We start from the raw sequence: 22,406 nt of genomic DNA on the forward strand, positions 1-22,406 counted from the left end.
ACTCACACTCTGTCTCTCAAAAATGAATAAATATTAAAAGAAAATTTGAAGAGCAAGCCTGTCTAGCTCTCACGGTGACTATAATCTGTGAGTGGGAGCAGACCCGGCCGCCTCCCCTACCTTCATACTGCACTTCCAGGTGCATCGTGCGCAGTACCTTCAGCACGCAGTCCACAATGCTGGGGTGTGTGGTCCCAACGATCGACTGACAAGATAGACAACAGGACAAACTAGTTACTCTTTAGATCTAGTACACCTGGAAGAAATGAAAAGCGGACTTCCCAGACAGCTAGGCAGCCTGGCTGAGTGGGGAGAGGGAGGGGAGTGGTGAGTCAGTGGGCCTTGGCCCCCGCACCATCAAGTACATTTCTTTTCCAGGGGAGGGACAGATGGGCATCCAAGAATCAGACTGAAGCGTCTGCTGAGGTGACCATTGACCCCTCTAGCTCAGGAGGTGTTCAGTTGGGGTTAGCTGGCCACCTGCTAGAGGTGTGGGGACAAGCCTCCCCCCTTGCTGGGGGGAGGGTGGGCACAGGCTGGGGAGAGTGGCACTGATCCAGGATCCTATATCTTCTCTCCCTCATGAACCTCACCCAACAGGGGAACTGCTCCTTTCTACCTCTTCAACCTTTATCTGTGCATCACTTCCTGTCCATTAGCATGAAACACCCTCAAGTTCACCCAGATTGCACAAAATTATCCTTCGGCTCAATCTTCTCTTGCTACTGCTCTTTTCCCCCTTGACACCTAAGCTTTGCAGGAGCCCAGGGGAAACTACTTCATCCTCCATGCATCCCCCTTTGACAGGCTGCTGCAATTTAAATTTTCCTGCCATGGGACCAAGATTCATCCAAACTTTTCTTCTGGGGACCATCTTTCGGTTCTACCCACATTTAGTCTCTCTGTTGTACTTGACCCAGCTGGTCATATTCTCCTTATTGAAACTCTTTTCCCTGCATTTTCACAGTCCTATTTTTTCCCTGTTTTCATTTTATGGCTTCCATTGCTTTTTTCCAAAGAGGTTGAGTGGTATATGGAAAGACTAAGAACTCTCAGGGGGGCCTGGGTGCTTCCATCAGTTAAGGATCTGACTCTTGATTTTGGCTCAGGTCATGATCTCACAGTTTGTGAGATGGAGTCCTGTGTGGGACTCTGCGCTGACAGCATGGAGCCTGCTTGGGATTCTCTCTCTCCTCCTTTCTCTGTTCTCCCCTGCTCGTGCTTTCTCTTTCTCTCTCGCAATAAATAAACATTTAAAACAAGTTTTAGAAAAACTAAGAACTCTGTGGAGTTAAAGTTGGATTTACTTATTTATTTATTTTTAATGTTTTAATGTTTATTTATGACAAAGAGACAGAGAGACAGAGCATGAGTGGGGGAGGGGCAGAGAGAGAGGGAGACACAGAATCAGAAGCAGGCTCCAGGCTCTGAGCTGTCAGCACAGAGCCTGACGCAGGGCTCGAACTCACAAGCTGTGAGATCATGACCTGAGCTGAAGTTGCACGCTAACCGACTGAGCCTCCCAGGTGCCCAACTTAGTTTTTAATTAAAAAAAAAAAAAAGGTTATTTATTCATTTTGAGAGAGAGAGAAAGTGAGTAGGGGAAGGGCAGAGAGAGAGGAAGAGAGAGAACCTTAAGCAAGCTCCACTCTGTCGGCGCAGAGCCTGACATGGGGCCTGATGTGGGCCCCAAACTGACAACAGTGAGATCATGACCTGAGCTGAAATCAAGAGCTAGACACTCAGCCAACTGAGCCACCCAGGGGCCCCAAGAGAGTTGGATTTAAATGCCCACTTAGTACATACCTCTTACTTAGTGTGTGGCCTTGAATAAGTCACCAAACACCCCTCAAGGCTCAGTTACATCATCTTTAAAATGGGGATAATAATGTCTGCCTCCATAAGCTATGTAAAGACTAAAGTAAGCCCCTGGCACCGTGCCTGGCAGGTAGGAGGCACTTAAAAAATGAAAACGGGAAATAATAATAATAATAATCCAGCTCTTTTGTTGGACCTTTCTCCTCCGCTCATCTCTTAAATGCTGGCAATGTCCCTTCTCCTTACTTGGTTCACTTTACCCGGCTGATCTTATTCACTTCTGTTGTTTTAGTTACCACTTCTCTGCTCATGAAACCCAGTGGGCCTCTCTACTAGATGTCCTCAACAGTAATTCCTCAATTAAGCTAGGAGTCAGAATTACTTGGGGAGCTTAACAAGAAAAAGCATTACCAAAGGCTGCCTGAAAACTGTCAGATTCTATGGGAGGGATGCCCAGGATTTGGTATTTAAAAAAATTGTTTTTGAATTTTATTTATTTTTGAAAGAGAGAGAGAGAGAGAGAGAACAAGAGGGTGAGGGGCAGAGAGTAGGGGACACAGAATCCCAAGCAGACTCCGTGCCATCAGCACCCAGCCCAACTTGGGGCTCAAACTCAAGATAATGACCTGAGCTGAGATCAAGAGTCGGTGGCTCAACTCACTGTGCCACCCAGATGCCCCCAGGATTTGGTATTTTTTTCCATAAATGACCTATTTATATCTTTTTTTTTTTTTTTTTTTTTGGCCTATTTATATCTTCTGCAGCTGGCTGGGCCTGCTCCTTAAATGGTACTTGGGAGCCACCGAGGCTCATCAAGTCAAAACCTAACTCCTCCCAAATCAGATGGGTTTTTCCTGCTCTCTCCTGCTGGTACCCAACTCTGCCTGATGCTAAGTCCAAAGCTGGATGTCATTTTTGACTGCTTTTCTTTTACTGCCCCACTTACCACTCACTCTGCTTCAGAAATGTCTGTCTGACCCTGTCCTCTCTGTTCCCACTGCCACAGTTCAGACCTTACCCTTCCTTTGACCTCTTGTCTCCCTGCCTCCACTGAGCCTGGAGCTGTTTTGAGAGCTTTTAATAATTTACCTCAAGACCAATCTTGGAGCCTCTCTTCCCTCATTAGCACAGTGTCTTCATGTGGCCACCATGTCCCAAATCTGCTTCCACTAGCATTCAAGGGCACTGACAGGAAGGTAGAGCCCGCAAGAGAAAAGGAGCTTTCCCAAGCCCTGGCGATCTGGCCTCTCACTTCCGTGCTGTCAACAAATGTGCCCATGATGCCTTCCCTACTAAATTGACTCCTGTAAGCTTTTCTACAGTCTTTTCATCATCCTTGTTGCTTGTCTCAACCACTTTTAAGTCTGCCAACATCTTTCTGATCCTTAAGTAAACAGGACAAATCACTTTGCTGGGAGACATGAACTCTTTGTCCCGCCTTGGCCTTCTGGAAGTAACGCTGATTGAACAGCAGACGTGCAGTGGGAGGCTGAGCTCGGTTTCTCATGCCTGAGTGAAGTGCAACTGTGGAAGGTAATTTTCAGGTTAGTGTGTTGAATCGGAACCACAGGAGCATGTGGGCTGCCTCACCTGTGCAGTCCTGAGAGTCTGCAGGGAGAGCTGCTGAGCTTTTGGGGACGCACAAGGCAGCAAAGCTATTAGACCTTTGTACACTTGATTCTGGTACTTGGGATTACCGTGGACCAAAGAATCCAATAGAATCTGCACTTCTTCTTGGGTCTCTTCTGATTTAGACTTTGCCAAAAATTCTGCTATGGATCTTACACCTGAACAAGGAAAAGAAGAAATGCCCAATTGGAAGGGATTTATGAGAAAGAGCCTCACTTGAGATTACATAATACGGGGTAAGGACTGAAATGTGTTAACCAAGCCTGTTCAAGCGAAGCAAAAATCAAGGCTCTTGTGTTGCCTCACTGCCTTGTTTGCCTCATGGCTCTGTGGCTAGAGGATTTTGTTTCAACACAGGGCATGTCCGCTTGTCAAAATCTGTTGTAAAGTTGAAAATGGCTCTGCAAAATGCACAATTAAACACGTGTTTGGGATTGCTATGTGATAATGAACACATATGCAGCATTCAGCAGTTTACTAAATGTTCTGACACATGCTGCCTCATTTTAATCACTATACTGAGAGGGAGGTGTTAGTCCCATTTTATGGATAAATACACTAAGGCTCAGAGAGGCCATGGGGAGACATAGAGGAGAACCATGATGAAAAGTGCAGTGAGGGAAATACTTTGAAAAAGGGGTGTGGGGGGGATGGCATCATCTTTATCCACCTTGATCAGGACACTTGATGGAACATACGGAAATTACAGGGTTATTTACACTTCTCACTATACTGTAAGCTCTTTGAGGACAAGGACTGTATTTTATTCATCTTTGTACTCCCAGCACCTTAGTGTATATATGTGTGTGTGTGTGTATACTTAGCACACATATTCAATGACTTTATTTCCTTTTTATTTCTAGAGTTATTCATAACTCACTTAATTTCACAAAGGATTTTAGGCAATGGCTCAATAAATCTTTGTTGAATGGGTGCATAAAAGAGGATATATTTAAAATGGAGAAGTATTTCCAAAACTACCATGGAAAGATTTGAGCAAACGACAAATCAAGAAAATCATAAATCTGACTCTTCTGGCAGTGACGTGGACAGGGGCTAATTGACTCCACTGTACAAAGTGCTTCTGTGCAACCAGTTCCATGATGTGTTTTCCTAGAGCAGTGCTGGGTGCTGCCACCATTTTGCCCAGGCCCCTGGGAAGACATGGAATCGCCACCCTGTTATACACAGTACCCACCATAGCTTTCACAAATGAGCTCCTTGTACTTCCTGCCAGAGTTCGCAATGACCTGAAGTAGCCTGATGGATTCCTTCTTGTCCTCCTCCTTGATCTTCTCCAGCCCAAGTATTTCCAAGAGTGTTAGGACGCCTCCAACCTCGAGAAATTCTATAAGGTACCGATTACTGTCCAGAGAAATACAAGAGTAGAAATCAGACACCTGTCAGGTTCCTTGGCACTCACCTTTCTGAGGGATCTCAAGGGCCTTTCTTCACATACTTTGCCCTCCTATCTAGGAAGTGCTCATGGGCAAAGTGACACAATAATTTAGAAGTTCTTCCTTCTAGCAGCAAATGAAAAAGTTAAATACAATGGACATATCTTGTGTTTGGTTTTTCAGCATCTGTTTCTCTTCTTGAAATGGCACCTCAATGACCCTTGGGGAATCACCCCTCTGCCACTCAAGGGCCATGTGGTTTTGGCAGGATGAGCGGGTGACAGGGAACACCATCATTCTGACTGCAGTAATCGGTTGGGACCAGCCATGTGACCTCAGTTGGTTCAAGGAGGTTCAAAACTGGGGACTTTCTTAGGAATCCCTGGGAAAGATAAGTGCTCTTTTGGGTGGACTGAGCTAGAAGAATGCATGTCTGGAGTTTCTGAGAGCCATAGCGCTCAGAACAGAGCTGAGAAATAGAGAAAAAGAGAGGCGGGGACCAAGTACTGATGACATTTTTTAAGCCCTTGAATCTAGTCAGGCCGAAAATCTGCATTTATACCCAGATGGTGAAATGTGGTGGTCCCATGCGGTGTGAATGCCAAGGCCACCATGAGCCCAACATACAACTGAGATCCCAGAATCTCTCTAGAATAGAACTCACCTGCTTACAGCTGACAAGAAGATGCCAATTGACTTTAGAAGCTTATCTAAACACGAGCCAGTCATATAGCTGTATGACAAGTTAAAGAGTGAATTTCAGGATGGTTTTTCACACAGAAACCAGATCCTGTGACTGATTCCTGGTCATCATCTATGATGATCATGGCCCATTCCTGGGCCCATTCCTGGGCCTACATCTATGGCCCAGGATGACCGATAGTTGAATTGTATCCTTTATCTGAGAAGGGTCCCTAGGGTGAAGGGGAAGTGGAAACAAACACGGGGTGGGGGAATGCTGGCAGGCATGTTCACAGTTCCCCAGGAAGCTTTTCACCGGTAGATCAGCAACCTTGACTCTGACAGGCCCCCTAGACAGCAAGGAGGCTCTGATGAATATAAGGTGCATGGAGAAAGCATAGTCAATTTTCTAAGCCTCTCTATGCTATGACCATTGCACCCTTGGGTCTCTGCACAGTTCATTACTTTGTGCCTCGTTTTTAGACTTCTCTAAAAATAATCAGCTTCATCATTAATTCTCAATTTTGTACTTGCTCAGAGCTTTACACTGGAGGTCACTATCTTTATGAAGAATTGCGTGTCTTCCTAATAAGAACAACGGGAGATGGTGGAAAAATTAAACTCTGATTTAAAACAACCTCAGTATTTAATGTTATTTTTTAATGTGAGCCTTGCAAAAAGCCTCATTGTAATAAAGCACCCAGAGCACGCATCAGCTCAGATACAAGGTATGAAATCAACCCACAACAGAAAAGAAACCAGTCAACAATTACTAGGCTCATAACACATCACAGGCTCTTAGAACACTTAAGAAATTAGCTGAAATTATTGCAGCTCATGGAGGATGACTGAGAGCTTCCAAGACTGATAAAGGCTAATGTAATGGGTTGGAGGTAATGGTGCTTTGTTGGGGGGGGCGGAGGGCGCGTGAGGCAAATTATCTCTGCTGCACCCTGGTTCCCAGGATGCCAATAGAAGTGGAGACAGATTGGCTCATTAGGAAAGGCTCTTTGCTGCAAAAACAGTGTTTGCTCTAGAGCCAGGCTCCCCTGCCTGTTGCCACTCCAGCTGGGGGCCAGGATATCAGCCCACAGGGTAGTCTCTGTATTCCTCCATTGTCTCCCACCCAGCTCCCCAGGAGCCCCAGCTCCGCCCCCCCTTCCTACCTCACTGCCTTCTCCCTCTTCTCCTCAGTTACTAGCTAGGCTCACCAACTTTTGTCACCTCTTTTTCCTCTGCCCCAGGCTAGTCTTGCTTTCACAGTCACTCATTATGCATATTTCTGATCCCTTATTTTCAGCAATTAGTTCCAGAAGTCTGTCACCATATCAGCAGGTGCTAACCAGTACTAAGCATTCATTGTGTGCCAGGCACTGTGTTGCTTTGCTTGCATTGTCATACTGAATCCTCACCACACCCCATGGGGGCTGCTATTATAACATGTCCATGTACTTCATGAGGATGTAATCTCAGCCAGGTTAATGACTTCTCTAAGTCCCAAAGGTAACTGATGGAACTTGGATTTGAACCTAGGAGTCTAATTCAGAGTCTGAGTTTTTCCTGTCAGGCCTCTCTGCCTGTAGACAGATGGAGGGAGTGGGGCTATTTATGGATTATTTCCTTGGATGGTGTTGGAGGTGGAATTGTGGGTCTGCCCTCTCACTGGGGAGGGAGACAGTGAAGTAGAGTGGATGATACACGGGCTTTGGGCCAGATAGACCCTTTGCAAACCTTATCTCTGCCGTTTACTAGTAAATTACTCAAACTTTTCAGGTAATGACAATCACCTATTAGGCTTGGTGTTAGGCTCACAGGAGATAATATTTGTACATCACATAGCTAGAGCATAAAAAGACTCAATAAATGGCAACTAATAATTTTGTCATTATAATATATAAATCCTTGTTTTTTAAAAATTTTTTTTATGTTTATTTATGTTTGAGAGAGAGAGAGAGAGAGAGAGAGAGAGAGAGAGTTGAGCAGGGGAGGGGCAGAAAGAGAGGGAGATACAGAATCCAAAGCAGGCTCCAGGCTCTGAGCTGTCAACACAGAGCCTGACACAGGGCTCAAATCCATGGACCGTGAGATTATGACCCGAGCTAAAGTCAGACGCTGAACCAACTGAGCCACCTAGGTGCCCCTGTAAATCCTTAATTCTACTGGTCTATTCTGGAAGTTCAAGGTTTAAAAAGGGGTTTGAGGCTTCTGTGAGATTAGGCGGTAGTCGATTTTGTAAAACGTAATGATGCTATGTTGATTTGTTTTCCTTCAAAATCCACCATAACTAGAGGACTGGGGAGGAGGAGTGAAGTCACTGATTTAAAACACGGTATCACTTCGGCTGGTCTATTTTCTCTGTTGTATGACAAGGTCACAGCAAGTTAGGAAATTATGAATAATTTCAGGTATAGACACTGAACATACATCTGTATATTAAAAGCATGATTTGAATCATTCAGTAAGTGCTGAGTGAGCATCTACTAAATGTTAGGCATTCTGATTGGCACTTGGGATATGGGGAAGAATGATACCAGGCCTAGAGTAATAAGGGCAGTGACTGAGTAAGAAAAGAACATTATCATTTAAGGGGTGGGTGTAGGAAAGATCCTACAACAGAGACTGAGAAATGCCCTTGGGGGAAGGTGGAGGAGAGGAGAGCATAGATAGGGGCAGTGGACAAGCCGGATGGGGGCTAGGGTGAGGTGAGTGAGGCACTTTCTTTCGATTGTGAAATTTCAGGGGGCATCAAACAACCCAGTAATCAAATAATATTCCAATGTGCTATTTAAAAAAATAAAAATGAACACAAAAAAAATCCATGATGAATAAAATATTAAAGTTTTAAATGAAGATGGGGTCTGACCCTGTGCTTGTACAACCGTGACTCCCTCCCCTCCTCCTGTCATGTGGAAAGTGCTGCCAAGTGAGATGAGGAGGGAAAAAGGTAGTCTAGACTCAGTGACAAAGGGGTTGCAGATAACCTTGGTGAGGTCAGTGTCACAAATTGTGAGGTCGAAGCCAGATTATAGGTGATGATGTTTCTCAAAGTATCATCTTTGGATCACATGAGAGTCACCAAAGGGTGCTTGTGAGAAACAAAGAGGCCAGGGAGTCTCCCTCAATCTACTAAATCAGAACAGTGGGGTGGGGGTGGGGAGGTAGACTCATAATCTGCATCTTAAACCTCTTTTATGCACACTAATGTCTGAGGACACTGGGGTCAACCTAGAGATATATTCAGTGGTTTTCCCCTTGGCTTGTTCTAGGCCTGAGTCTGATTAGTAATTTTATCAATGATTTAACTGTAAGAAGAAGAGAGCTGTAATTACTTAAGCCTTTAGTTTTGCCCAGGTGCAGACTCTGGTTCACTCATTCCTTTGTTCAGTAAACACATAGGAAGTATCCCTAATGTGCCAGGCATGGTCCTGCGTGTTAGGGTTGTAGAGATGAGGAGAACAGATGTGGTTCCTGCCCTCACAGAGTCTACGATCCAGTGGGGAAGAGAGATACTGAGCAGGTATGAACAGTACAATATTATGACAATGAAGACAGAGGGAATGTCATGAGCTACATATGTAACAGGCTAGGTATGTGCGTAGGCTAGTCTGGGGCTCAGAAAAGGGCTTTCTGGGGAAGGGATGTTTTAGATTGAGATCTGAATACTGGAGTAGGAATTAGTCAAATTAAGAGGAGGTTTAGAGAAGAGGGGAGGGTTCAGGCAAGGAGAAAAATATATAAAAGGATCTGAGATGATCCGCGGAATGCTGTGGGCACCCAGCAGGAATATCCACAAACTCATCCCTAACTCAAACTGTCAAATCTGTCTTCAACCCTTATCTGTCTCCGGGGCTCCTGAGCAAGGTACCTCAAACACAACATGTTCCAAACCAGATTTATCAACTCCAGCTCCCTCGTTTCTTGGATTCTCTTCCCACATGATGGCACCCCATTCGCCCAGTTTCCCAAGCCAGAAACATGAGAGTCATTCTGTGGAATAGAAGTGGAGATGGTAGTTGGATTAATAGGTATGGAACTCAGATTCCAGAGAGAAACGTGGGCAGGGATACACAACTGAGAGCCCTTTAACAGTAGTGGGGTTGACATCACAACGATGGGTTAGGTCACTCAGGGAGAATCTATGAGTGAGCAGAGAAGAGGGACATGGATGGAGTCCCAAGAAACAGCCACATTTCAGGGATGGCTGAAGAAAATTTGGAACATAGAGAAATAAAGGAGAAAACCAAGAGAATTGGTGTCACAGAAACCAAGGGAAGAGTATATAGTTTTTTGTTTGTTTGTGATGATCTATATGTGCATTCTTTCTTCTTTTTTTCTTTTTTCTTTTCTTTTCTTTTCTCTTTCTTTCTTTCTTTCTTTCTTTCTTTCTTTCTTTCTTTCGTATAATTGACATATAACATTATATTAGTTTCAGGGAAGCATGTTTTGAGAAGTGGTAATGGTTGATTGACAAATGCCACTGAGAGGTCATGTATAATGACTGAGGATGTAGTCACTGGGTTTTGCAATTAGAACAACATTGGTGACCTTGGCAAGACCTGCATCGGTGAAGGGGACAGAAGTCAGACTGCTGTGGGTGGGGAGAAAAGGGAGGTAAAGAAGTATAGACAGGGAAAGTCAATAACCTTTTCAAGAAGCTTCACCTTGAAGGGCAGGAACTAGGTGGAATACTGGTTTGAGATGCGGATTTAATTTAATGTTTTAAGGTAGAAGGGATTTGAGCATATGTATGTAAATGCCAATGAAAAAGCTGGTAGGGAGGCAAAAGTGAAGGCCACCAGAGAGAAAGAATAAGGTTCCTGAGGACAGAGAGAGGACAACCCCAGATGGAAGGAATACCCATGTCAAATCTTATGGGCGTGGAAGGGGTTAGGGGTGAGAATGAAGATATAAGTTGGGAAGACAGGAAGGGAGAGAGTTCTTGACTTCGGGGACACTACTTTGATCACCAGATGTCCTGATCTAAAATCTTAGACTCAAGAGAAGAGCTCCCTCAATAATCTTCATTCCTTTGAAGATTGCCCAATTTATTTCTGTTCAGCAAAGGATACATGAGTCTAAGCCAGGTGGTCAGGCGTACCAGGAACAAGCTGGCTCCCTGAGAAAACTCCTGCTCCAGTTCAGGGGCGGTCTTGCCTTGGTTGGTCTCGATGAAAGTGTTGAGGATGTGACTCCTTGCAACTTTGCCAGCATTGTCCCAATCCTGTAAAAAACTCAAGAGCCGGCTGATGGCTGCCTGCTCCTTTATAGAAGTCATGGTCAGTCAGTCCTGAAGTTCGCTACAGAGGGAAGGAAAACAGGTTACCAAAATAGTTAGAACCATGCAAGTCCCGTGGGCTACTCTATGGGTTTTGCTTTTCCAGCAATCGGCGGGAGGCAGGGGGAGTCTCTGTCACCCACATGGATGTTGAAACATTCAAAATATACCTCTAGAACAGGTCACCTCCTACTTGAACAGGCAGGATCTAGCTGTGTTGTAATGGCATGAAGAATATCAAGGTGGCAAACATCTGCTTCACATTTAAGAGCTAAGATTTTAGCTCCTTGGATCCTCTGCTGATGCCAGCTGAGATGAGGGTGCTTGCTAAAAACCTGGGTCTCTTTCACCCCTCATTTCACACAGTGTCAGAGATTTGGGGTCTTTAGAGACCTGGCCCTTCTCATACCAATTGGCCAAGGAAAAATGCTCCTTAACCTTGTGCCTTGGGCTCTTATACTACTCTTTTAAAAACAACTTCAAAAAAAGTTAGTAAGAATAAAAAGTTCCCATTCCATAGTTGGATTAATGGGCTGTGGTTTGTAGGAGTCTGTGTCCTTGGGAGAGTGTTTTCAGTGGGGGAGGGAAGGTTTAAAATCAACCCGTTTTCCAAAAATAGTTGTGATTGAAAGTGTTATTATCCATAACAAATGTTAGTGCTGATGGGAGAGAGGCATGTGTGATTCTTTTGTCTAACAGACAAGTGAAAGTCATATTTCACATTATCACGGGGTTTTCTGTGATTTACAGAATATTTGTGAAACATTACTTGCAGGGGCCATGATTGATATGGAGAGAACAGCTTGTGTGTAGGGGAGATGTGTATTTCACGAAGACTGTTCAACATGAAATTTACAGTCCCATAAAGTGCTTCTACATCTTCGCCAGAGATCTAGTTAAAAGGACTTTACAGTCTGAAACATCCTAAAATTGATTCTAAATTAACGTTTCCTCACATGTATTTGAGATATTGATGGGGCCCAGCTATCAGAATTTTATTAGGAAGCAATAATCTGAGGCACACTGAGACAGACATACATACACACCAACCTCCACTACTCCCCAGAGGACACTGGATATGCGCTCTCAGGAAGGGCATCCACGTAGCCTCAGGGATGGAGACAACCACGAAATCCTGTCAGCCTTAACAGCCAGGTGAGTAACTGTGGATCACCCTAAACACAAAAATGACCAAAATCCCTCATAGGATCAGGAATCAATCACTGTTAATGACATTACAGCCCTAAGTCTGGGAATAACTTTCAGAGGCCGCGGCCACCTTCAGCATCCAAACAGGCCTCAAGAAAATGGGGATGAATGGCCGTTCTGGACCTCAGGGAAGAGGAGTTGAAACACTACCATTAGGTTTAAGAAGCAGAAAAGCACCCTGTGCCCACCCCACTGCCCCCTGCTGCCGTGGGTGGACTCTCTCCAGGATTAAAATTTAAAGTGCCATCAGAGATGCACCCAGCAATTCTAGGCCAGGGAGGGTGGGACACTTGCAGCTGGGCTCTCCCCACTTTGGATCCTGAGGTTTCCTTGGATCTTCCCTTTCTTAATCTTTGCTTAACAGGAAAGGAAAACTAACAAATGGCAGCTTTAAAGGCCACAGTGATTCAGCTGTCCATCAGTGAGTATGTGGGGCAGGCCCATCACGTGGCACTGTGTGAGGCGCTGCGGGACATGCGGGGAGGAATAGCACTGCCAGGGCCCTTGAGGAGCCCCAGATCTTGTGACAGTGGAAGAACATGAGACTTGGAGTCAGACTGGGAGCCAAGGAGAGAGGCCTCAGGAGAAACCAGTCCTGCAACCCCTTGATCTCAGACACCTTGATCAGAACCTCCAGACTGTGAGATAACCAATATCCATTGTTTAAGCCACCCAGCCTATTGTGCTTTGTGATGGCAGCCCCAGCAAACTCCTACATCACCCTCACTTAATTTATCTGTTTTAGGCAGTATTTATTTCTTACTCTGACAGTTGAGGAATTAGCTTTCTCGTACCATGCTAACTTCCATTTTTTCTTCTCCCCTTATCCTCATAATATAGTTTTCCACAATTTATAGTTAAATCAATAGTTAGTGTTTACATTATTGATTAGGTAAATAAATACTGTCCACTCAAGCCGTAAACTACTATTACATTTTCTTTCCTTACAAGTTGGTTTAACCTGGAGCTAACAATTGTTTCTTTTTTTTTAATTGTTTAGACTTCTGAGTACCTAGGGCTATTTTCTTCCCAATGTTCCAAACACATGACAATTTTTCCAAATGTTCAATCCCTAACAGATCAGTTCCATCTTTTCCTTGGCGACTTTTTTTTTTTTTTAATGTTTATTTATTTTTGAGAGGGAGAGAGAGCGAGCAAGCTGGGAAGGGGCAGAGAGAGAGAAGGGGACAGAAAAGCAGGCTCTGCACTGTGGGGCTCAAACTCATGACCTGAGCTGAAGTCAGACGCTCAGCTGACTGAGTCACCCAGCAGCCCCTTCTCTGGTGACTTCTTTCCCACAGACCTCTGTCTTTCTGCTCCAGTTTAGACTGGTTGCTTGCTAAGCTTGGCACACAAATGTTGTCCTAGGATTTCCTTTTTGCCAGTTTTCTGTTGACTGTTCTGTTTCCTGGATCTACCTCTTCCTCCTTTGTGGTTTGCTCTTGTTTTCCCAAAGTATACTCTTCAGTAGTTCCTAAGAAATGAACACTTTGTGTGTGTGCGTCCTTGAAAGTCTGAAAGTATATTGACCTCGTGTTAGATTGGTTGGGTATATAATTCCATGTTAGAAATAAACTCCTCTTGGGGCGCCTGAGTGGCTCAGTCGGTTAAGTGTCCGACTTCAGCTCAGGTCACGATCTCGCGGTCTGTGAGTTCGAGCCCCGCGTCGTGAGAGGCTGGAGGGTGCTAGATGCATGGGACGAGGTGAGGGGCTCAGGCTGCCCCAATGCAGTGTGTAGGCTTTCCCTCCGACACTCAGTTTTCCACCCTATATCTCATCCCTGCCCTTCAGACTATGCCTGAGGTCTCTTGAGTATGGGGGCCTCCAGGGTTCAATTTCCTTCCTTCTGATGCTGCAAGAGAGTTTAGAGTTGCCATGTGGCTTTTGAGGAAGGAGCTTGGGGTGGGGGCAAAGTGCTCTGCATGCAGATTTCAGCCAGTTCCCCTCTGTTAGCCCCATACCTCATTCTAACATGTGCTAATTCGTGCCTTCAAGGCACTAAGCTTTTTGGAAGTTAAACTAGGTGAACTGACTTGCTTCTTGTTGGTAATCTCCCCCTGCTGGCACTTTGTGATTTCTTAGGGTGTTTCAAGCCAGGTAACATTTCCCTACCTGCTTTCTAAATATTTATCGAGCTTTCATCTGCTGTAATACCTTTTTGTATTTCTTTAGTGTTATGTTAGGGAGGTATGGAGAAGTAGGGGAGGCACAGGATGGCAGTCATGTTGAATCTAGAGCCTCCAGCCACTTATTTATTTTTATCTCAGCTTTTCTTCAAAATAGGACTTGATGAGGATTACAAACAAAACAAAACAAAACAAAAAGCCCAAAACCCCAAACCAAATAACCAGTAAGTACAATTTTAAAAAGAATTAAAAAGAAGAAAACAGTGGGAAAAGGAGAGAAATGTGCCACGTTCGGGAAAGAGTGGCTGGGATAAATTCTGTATCTGAGCTTCTTCTTGACTACCAAATATAAGGGGATACATTCTGTATCTTTCATGGTGAAGGGAGGAGAGATGGAATGATGGTGGGGAGAAGAAACTAATGTTTTTTAGTGTTTATAAGAGCTAGTCACATATATTTTATGGACATTGTTTTAATCCTCTTAAGATCCTGAGGAAGTATTTATTATTATCTCTAGTTTCTAGAGGGGAAAAACTAAGGTTTAGAAAGTTTGCTCATTTATTGACGGCCTCACAGCTAAGCAGGGGTGGAAACGGAAACTGCACTCAGGTTTGTGTGTAACTCCAGAGTCCATCTTCTCTCCGTTAAACCAAAAGCACTGATTCTGCTCTCCCTTGTGTTCCAAAATGTCACCAAACACCTCTTATTGTCAAATTCGGTGGCTAACTTGCAGTCCCATCTTGCTTGACCTCTGATGGATTGTGGGTGACTCCCTTTTCAACATTTCTTTCCTGACCTCACTCTCCCTGGTTCTACCCCTCACTGGATCCTCCTCAGGCTCCTGTGCAGCTCTGTTCTGTTCTCAGTTGTCTTCTCACGCTTTGTAATCTCCCGGCTGGCCTCCTCCACTTAATCACTTCGTATTACATCTGCAGGCTTTAGGTCTCCCAAAGCCACACTGTCAGCCTGGGCCTCCCTTCTGAGGTCCAGATGCCTGTATCTAAATGACCAGTGGACATCCTCATCAGTATGTTTCACACACTCTTCAAATCCTAAATCCACGGCTAAGCTTGCCAAACCCTCACACTTGCTCCTTCCCCTGTGTTGCCCTAGTTCAGTAACTAGCTCACCACTCTCCTAGTCACCCAAGAGATATATATTTTTTTTATGTTTATTTTTATTTTTATTAAAAATTTTTTTTTTCAACGTTTTATTTATTTTTGGGACAGAGAGAGACAGAGCATGAACGGGCGAGGGGCAGAGAGAGAGGGAGACACAGAATCGGAAACAGGCTCCAGGCTCTGAGCCATCAGCCCAGAGCCCGACGCGGGGCTCGAACTCACGGACCGCGAGATCGTGACCTGGCTGAAGTCGGACGCTTAACCGACTGCGCCACCCAGGCGCCCCCCAAAATTTTTTTTAAATGTTTATTTTTGAGACAGAGAGAGACAGAGCATGAACAGGGGAGGGTCAGACAGAGAGGGAGACACAGAATCTGAAACAGGCTCCAGGCTCTGAGGTGTCAGCACAGAGCCAGACACGGGGCTCAAACTCATGGACTGCGAGATCATGACCTGAGCCGAAGTTGGACGCTTAACCAACTGAGCCACCCAGGCACCCCTGTTTATTTTTATTTTTGAGAGAGCGAGTGAGTGGGGAGGGGCAGAGAGAGAGGGAGAGAGAGGATCCCAAGCAGGCTCTGTGCTGTCCGTGCAGAGCCCAATGCAGGGCTTGAACTCACGAATTGTGAGATCATGACCCGAGCTAAAATCAAGAGTGGGACATTTAACCTTAACCGACTGAGCCACCCAAGGCACTCCCCCAAGAGCTATCTTTGACACATTCCTCTCCCTTACCCTCCTTGTCTGAGCCGTTGCCAGGTTCTGCCAGTTGGCCTTCCTAAATCTCCATCAGTTTATTTATCTTCATCTCCACTGCCACTACTTTCATTGACCCCGTCATCCCTCACGTGGATTGCTGCAATGGCCTCTACCCGATCTTGAGGTTTACCTCATCCTAATCTTCAGTCACCTGAGATTAAAAAAAAATGCAAATCCGACAGATTTCCCTGCTTCAAACTCTTCAGTTGTTCCTCATTAGTCTCAAGATAAAGTTTCAAACATCTCAGCCCAAAGAACTTCTAAATTCTGCCACAACTGAAATCTGACCTCCTCCGCCCCTGCCCCAAGTCACGGCTTCCAGTGGGAGTTGAGAGGAGCCTGCCCTCTTTCCCATGCTTCAAACCCTTCTCTAAATTCCCCATATTAAATCATTTCTTTTCGGGGTGCCTGGATGGCTCAGCTGGTTGAGCACTGGACTCTTGGTTTTGGCTCAGGTCATGATCCCAGGGGTGTGGGATCGAGCCCCATGTTAGGCTCTGTGCTGCGTGTGGAGCCTGCTTGAGATTCTCTCTCTCTGTCCCTCTTCCTTGCTTGTGCGCTCTCCCTCTCTCAAATAAAATAAAAAGGGGCACCTGGGTGACTCAATCAGTTAAGCATCCAACTCTTTTTTTTTTTTAATGTTCATTTATTTTTAAGAGAGAGAGAGAGAGAGAGAGAAGGAGAGCAGGGGAGGGGCAGAGAGACAGTGGAAGACACAGAATCCAAAGCAGGCTCCAGGCTCTGAGCTGTCAGCACAGGGACTGACATGGGGCTCAAACTTGTGAACACAAAATAATGACCTGAGCTGAAGTTGGACGCTTAACCAACTGAGCCACCCAGGCGCCCCAGCATCCAACTCTTGATCTCGTATCAGGTCATGATCTCACAGTTTGTGAGACTGAGCTTCACATTGGGCTCTGTGCTGACAGCGCAGAGCCGGCTTGGGACTCTCTCTCTCTCTACCCCCCTCTCTGTCCCTCCCCTGCTCCTGTGCTCTCTCTCTCTCAAACTAAATAAATAAACTTAAAAAAAAAAGTCAGCAGTTAAAAAAAAATAAAATAAAAATAAATTTAAAAAATTACTTCTTTTCTTCTGAGGTCCAGCCTCTTGTCCTTCCCCCTCTTCTATGCTTCGGTGCTCATTTATGGGCCACTCCCTGATGCTCATGATGGTTTGGGCACCTGTCTTCACGGCTGGGCAGTTTCAACATCAACATGCTCTATCTTTGAAATCTGGGTGGCTGGTATCATCCCTGGCACATAATGGGTGCTCAACAAGGGTTATTTTAATTGACATCTGACATAATGTGCTCATAATGAGCATTTAATTTCCTTAACTTCACACAGTAATTAATTAAACAGATGTCCTGGGTGTTGATTCCCAGCCAAGTACTGGGATTGGGCCTAGTTAACATGACAAATCTAGTCTTTGCCTTCACGATGCTTAGAGATTGGTGGGTGGAGAGAAAGGCAACCTGGTGATTTTAATGAAAAATGAAAAGTGCTCTTGGGCGCCTTGAGCATCCCATTCTTGATTTCGGCTCAGGTCATGATCTCATGGTTCATGGAATTGAAACCCACATTGGGTTCTGCACTGACAGGTGGAGTCTGCTTGGGATTCTCTCTTTCCCTTTCTCTGCCCACCCCCAACCTGCACTTGTACACACGCACTCATGCTCTCTCTCTCTCTCTCAAAATAAATAAATAAATAAACTTAAAAAAAAAAATCACGACTTAAAAAGTAAGTGAAAAGTGCTCTGATGGAGTAAATCCCAGGATCTGTTGAAGCAGGTAGGAGAGGCACAGAATCTAGATTCCAATGACCCTGAACCTGCACCTCTAACCAACCCCACATTCATACTCACGATGAGCCGCCTGTGACATCTGCAAGCTCCTTGCCCTCCCACCTCCTCCATCTGTTCTCAGGACATCTACTCCTGGGTTAACAAAAAACCATGAGGCAAGAATGTCCTCACAGTCTTCTTCACTCTTCCCATTTGACCTGTACCCACACCTGTCCTTTTTTCCTTCTCCCTCTCCCAGAACTCTCCATCCATCTGTCCTGCCTTCTTAAGGCCCTCACTCCACCCACTGCCCCCTTCTCCCCTGTATCCTCAACTGCACTCTTTATTTAGGCATTTTTCTTGTTAACTTAATTATTGCCTAGCCTAAAACAAAATTAAGCAAAAATGAAAACAAAACCCGCTACCTCAACCCCATGTCTCCCTCCAGTCCCCTCTCTGGCTTTCTTACTTCACAGGAGAGCTTCTTTTTTTTTTTTTTTTTAAATGTTTATTTTTGAGAGACAGAGCACAGGCGGGGGAGGGCAGAGAGAGAGAGAGAGGGAGACACAGAATCCGAAGCAGGCTCCACGCTCTGAGTTGTCAACACAGAGCCCGATACGGGGCTCGAACCCATAAACCGTGAGGTCATGACCTGAGCTGAAGTTGGACGCTCAACTGACCGAGCCACCCAGGTGCTCCACAGGAGAGCTTCTTAAAAGCACTCTACAGTACTACTCCAGGCTGAAAGGCTATGATAGATGGCCAGCCAGGTGAAGAGGTGATGAAATTGTATTTCAGGTAGAGGAAATAAAATATGCAAAGGTTTAGAGGTGAGAGAGTGTGAGGCATATTTAAAGAATTCCAGGTGGGAGACAGTACAGGGCTGTTGTTAGGAACATAGACACTAGAGCGCCATGATCTCCCGCCTCCAGGCTGTGTGACCTTATGCAAAGTATTTAACGTCTCTCTAGGCTTCAGCTCTCTTACCTGAGAAAAGGTGACGATACCTCAAAGGGCCAACATAAAACTTAGCTCCTATTTTCATTGCTGAGACCATTTCAGAATGTCTGGCCACAGTATGAGGATGGAAGTGGCAAGGGATAAAACTGTGAAAATAGGCAGAGGCCAGAGAATGAAGAGCTGTGTGTGCTGTGCTACAGGGTCTGCCCTCGATCCCTAGGGCCACATGAAGGTACTAAAGGGTATTAAGTCAAGAGTGACAAGAAAAGAGTTTGTTCTAGAAATCTCTTGACTGCAGTGTGGAAAGATGATTGTAAGGGGGCAAGACTGGACATGGGGCACCAGTTAGGAGGCTGTTCCCCTAATCTTGGCAAAAGATTCTGGTGACAGTAGGGCTGGAGAGGAGCAGGAATGCCACATAGGTAGAATCGACAGGACCTGGTGACTGGCACTGAAGGATAAAAGTGGGGGAGGAATCAAGGATGCCCAGCTGACCTTGCTTCCTACTTAACAGAGAAAATAGGGCCCTTCTCTCCCGTCCATTCTCAACCCTACCATGTCGGCACCTAGCCCTTCCACGGGTGCTAGAGTCTGCCCTTCTACCTTCAATCTTTCCATCTTTCTGACTCCTCTTTAAAAAAAAAATTTTTAACGTTTATTTATTTTTGAGAGACTGAGAGAGATAGAGCACACGCAGGGGAGGGGCAGAGAGAGAGGGAGACACAGAATCGGAAGCAGGCTCCAGGCTCTGAGCTGTCAGTACAGAGCCCGATGCTGGGATTGAACCCACGAACTGAGAGATCATGACCTGGGCCGAACTCAGAGGCTTAACCGACTGAGCCGCCCAGGCACCCCATTTCTGACTCCTTGTAAACACCTACTCAATCTTCACCAACCAAAATCAATAGGTAAATAACACTTTTTTTGATGATCTTTCCTTCAAGCTTCTACCCTCCCTCCATTCTTCACCCCCAAATTTCTCTAAACAACACGTGGCATACAAGGCCCTTCAAACTTGGCCCCGGGCTAACCTCATCTCACCTTTCAACTTCCCAGACCCTTCCAGGCCCTCTTTATTTCAATGATGCTCTGCCATGGGGAATGGCCAGCCTCCTTTTTGCCCTTTGACTAATTCCCCAAGACAACTAGGGGCTCTTGGTTCTGTGGTCCCACCTATGCCACCTCTTCCCCTACTATGCTGTAAAACTAACCATCCATCCCAGTAGAGTGTGAGTTCCTCAAGGGCAGGGGTTGGTCTTCCCTATCTCTGTGTCGCCAGGGCCTGGCATAATGCCTGGCACAAAATAGATGTTTAATAAATGCTTGCTGGGTGAATGAGTGAAGAAATCAGCCTGCTCCTGTTTTAGATGGTTATATCTGAGGGTCTATGATATGTAGGTCCATAAAACTACCAACTTCCCAAAGCTACCATGTGCAGGGTGGCAGAATCTCCATCCAAGAAGGCCAGTGCAAAGTCTATGAGGCATTTTACAGCTATGATAGGAAATAGCAATGTCAGCAACGGTGTCATCTCTGGACACTAAGGACAGGGATTCAGTGCCATGAACGGTCAGTTAAATTGTAATTGGAGTGAACTGTTCCTCTGCAAACCATAATGTTCTTTAGCTGCACAGCCAAATGGCATTCAAGAAGGGGAGATTTTTTTTTTGAAATGTCAAAGAAATTATTTCCAATTTGGTGCTCACAAGCAGAGACTCTAATGATCAGTGGAAATGAGAAGCAAACAAATTAGCACTAATGGAAAATGGCTTTTGGAAAAGAGGATTTAATTTATAGTCAACTGATCATGGCATGCAGCATGCAGTAAAAGTCAGCCTCACCAGCTTGATCATAAGAACCGGAGCACACATGGAATGCCAGAGAAAAATATATGTATGCCATCATGCTTATTGGAATCTCTCTGTAAGTGGCAGCCAATTAAAATTGTCATTATTTTACCTTGGAGAGAAAATGGCCTGAAAAAATCAAAGCACATGAAATTAAAATCCGGATTAGGAACCATGGTCCAAATTGGTTTGTTTGTGGCCTTTTAACCTTGGCAAAGTCTTCTGCAAGGACGACAAACCTACTTTGTCTTCAGCCCAGAGTGGACTCTTTGTTTTTAATTTCCTCTCCATTTTCAGAGGTGATTAATAAATCTGGACTCCCCCATAAATCATATCTATAGCAGACAAATGGTTCTTCTTCACACAGGGAAACTAAGATCACAAAATCTCAAAAACCCCAGCTATTGTACTAAGTCAAAAGTCCTTAGTGACAAACGAGCAGAGGTAATAAAAACCAAAAGGTCACCTGGTCTTGTTTCTAAATAAAATTTCTCAGAGGGCTTTCTTTCCCTAAATCAAAGACACGTTTCTAAAAGCAAGAAGCCTCTAGAGCATGGGCTGCCAGCCTGGCTCCCTGTCCCCAGATGGCCTTGGAGACAAGGCAGTCAGTGTCCCCTGTTCCTGCAGCCTCCATCTGCAGAATGGGATAGAGATCTTCTCCTTGGGCTCCCATCCTAACTCCTCACTCTTAGCTCCCCATTCAGAAAGAGAGAGGGAGGGAGAAGAGAGACAGAGAAAGAAACACTCTCCTTCTGACCTCAGGCCTAGCCAGAGGGTGTCCTGGCCTTTACTTCTCCCTCAGGGCAGATGTACTACAGTTTGTCACTTCCTTCTCTTAGTCCCTTCCTTCTGCTCCCCATTCATAACTTCTTCACAGATCCCTCCTGCCACCCATCACTTCCCTACAGACTCCATGTGCCCCATCTTTCCCCCGGTTTATTTTCCCTCCATCCTCTCCCCAGAGACCACCTTTCTCCCATTTCCCTCCTGTGAAACCCTCTGCCTTCATCCTCTTGCCAGGCCTACCCTCATTCTCTACCCAGACCCCAATTTTCCTCTCCTAGATCACTTCTGCTTCCGACCTCCACTCCACAGACCTGCCCTCATGCTTTCCCCACAAAACATTAACTCTCTAGGCCAACCATCATTTTTCTACCCATGGTCTCCTCACCCCTGCACTGCTCGGTGCTTCATCTTCCCTGACCTGATTTCCTACCCCTCCTTCCTTCCCAGCCTCTTTACTCTGCCCTCAAAGGCCTTTGTTCCCAATCAGCAGTCTTCTCCACCCTTAGCTTCTCCACACTTGCTCTGCCTCCCCTCAGCCTGCCCCCAACGTTGGCTCTACTCCAGGTGCCACTTCTGCAGAGCCCTCCCTGGTGGAGGCTGTTTATATTCTTATACCCCAAAAGTCACAGGATTGGCAGGGGGGCTGGGGTCTCCTCACCAAAGCCCAACCCAGTTCCTTATTCCGCCTCTTTCTTGTAAAAACCCTTGCTACTTTGAGGGTCATGCCACTCTAATGTATTGACCATCATCCCTCCTCATATTCACAGCATCACCTTAAGCGTCAGACTCAAGAACAATTTTCTTAATCCATCAAGGACTTTGGTACCTAGCTCACAAGCATCCTTTTCCCTCCTCAAGTCCTGCCATCATCTGGGGGGCTGGCCATGTCAACATCTTGAATGTCTTCTATATTCCACTCCAGCTACCCACTCCCATGGCTACATCCTGGACCTTGCCATCAGCTGGACCTAGTCAAGCTTCATTACTCCACTTTCTGATCATACCTCTCTCATT

At 45.4% G+C, this 22,406-nt stretch overlaps 1 protein-coding gene across 5 annotated transcripts in view; it reads right to left on the reverse strand.

The window, feature by feature from the left end:
* Positions 1-11,981, reverse strand: part of ARMH1 (armadillo like helical domain containing 1) — a 37,365-nt gene extending 25,384 nt beyond the window's left edge. Inside the window, exons 1-6 of one of the 5 annotated variants that reach the window (XM_047873543.1) lie at positions 11,851-11,975; positions 10,624-10,822; positions 9,391-9,512; positions 4,646-4,812; positions 3,409-3,605; positions 121-205 (exon numbers count right to left, since the gene is read on the reverse strand). In XM_047873543.1, coding sequence (XP_047729499.1) covers positions 121-205; positions 3,409-3,605; positions 4,646-4,812; positions 9,391-9,512; positions 10,624-10,800 — 748 coding nt within the window. In that variant the 5' untranslated portion in view covers positions 10,801-10,822; positions 11,851-11,975. Of the gene's footprint in view, positions 1-120; positions 206-3,408; positions 3,606-4,645; positions 4,813-5,508; positions 5,578-9,390; positions 9,513-10,594; positions 10,823-11,850 lie in introns of all 5 variants that reach the window. The other 4 variants (XM_047873544.1, XM_047873547.1, XM_047873545.1 and 1 more) reach the window with 4 other exon arrangements.
* Between the last annotated feature and the right edge of the window lie 10,425 nt (positions 11,982-22,406).

Source organism: Prionailurus viverrinus, chromosome C1 (assembly GCF_022837055.1).
Source record: "Prionailurus viverrinus isolate Anna chromosome C1, UM_Priviv_1.0, whole genome shotgun sequence".
NCBI classification, from domain to species: domain Eukaryota; kingdom Metazoa; phylum Chordata; class Mammalia; order Carnivora; family Felidae; genus Prionailurus; species Prionailurus viverrinus.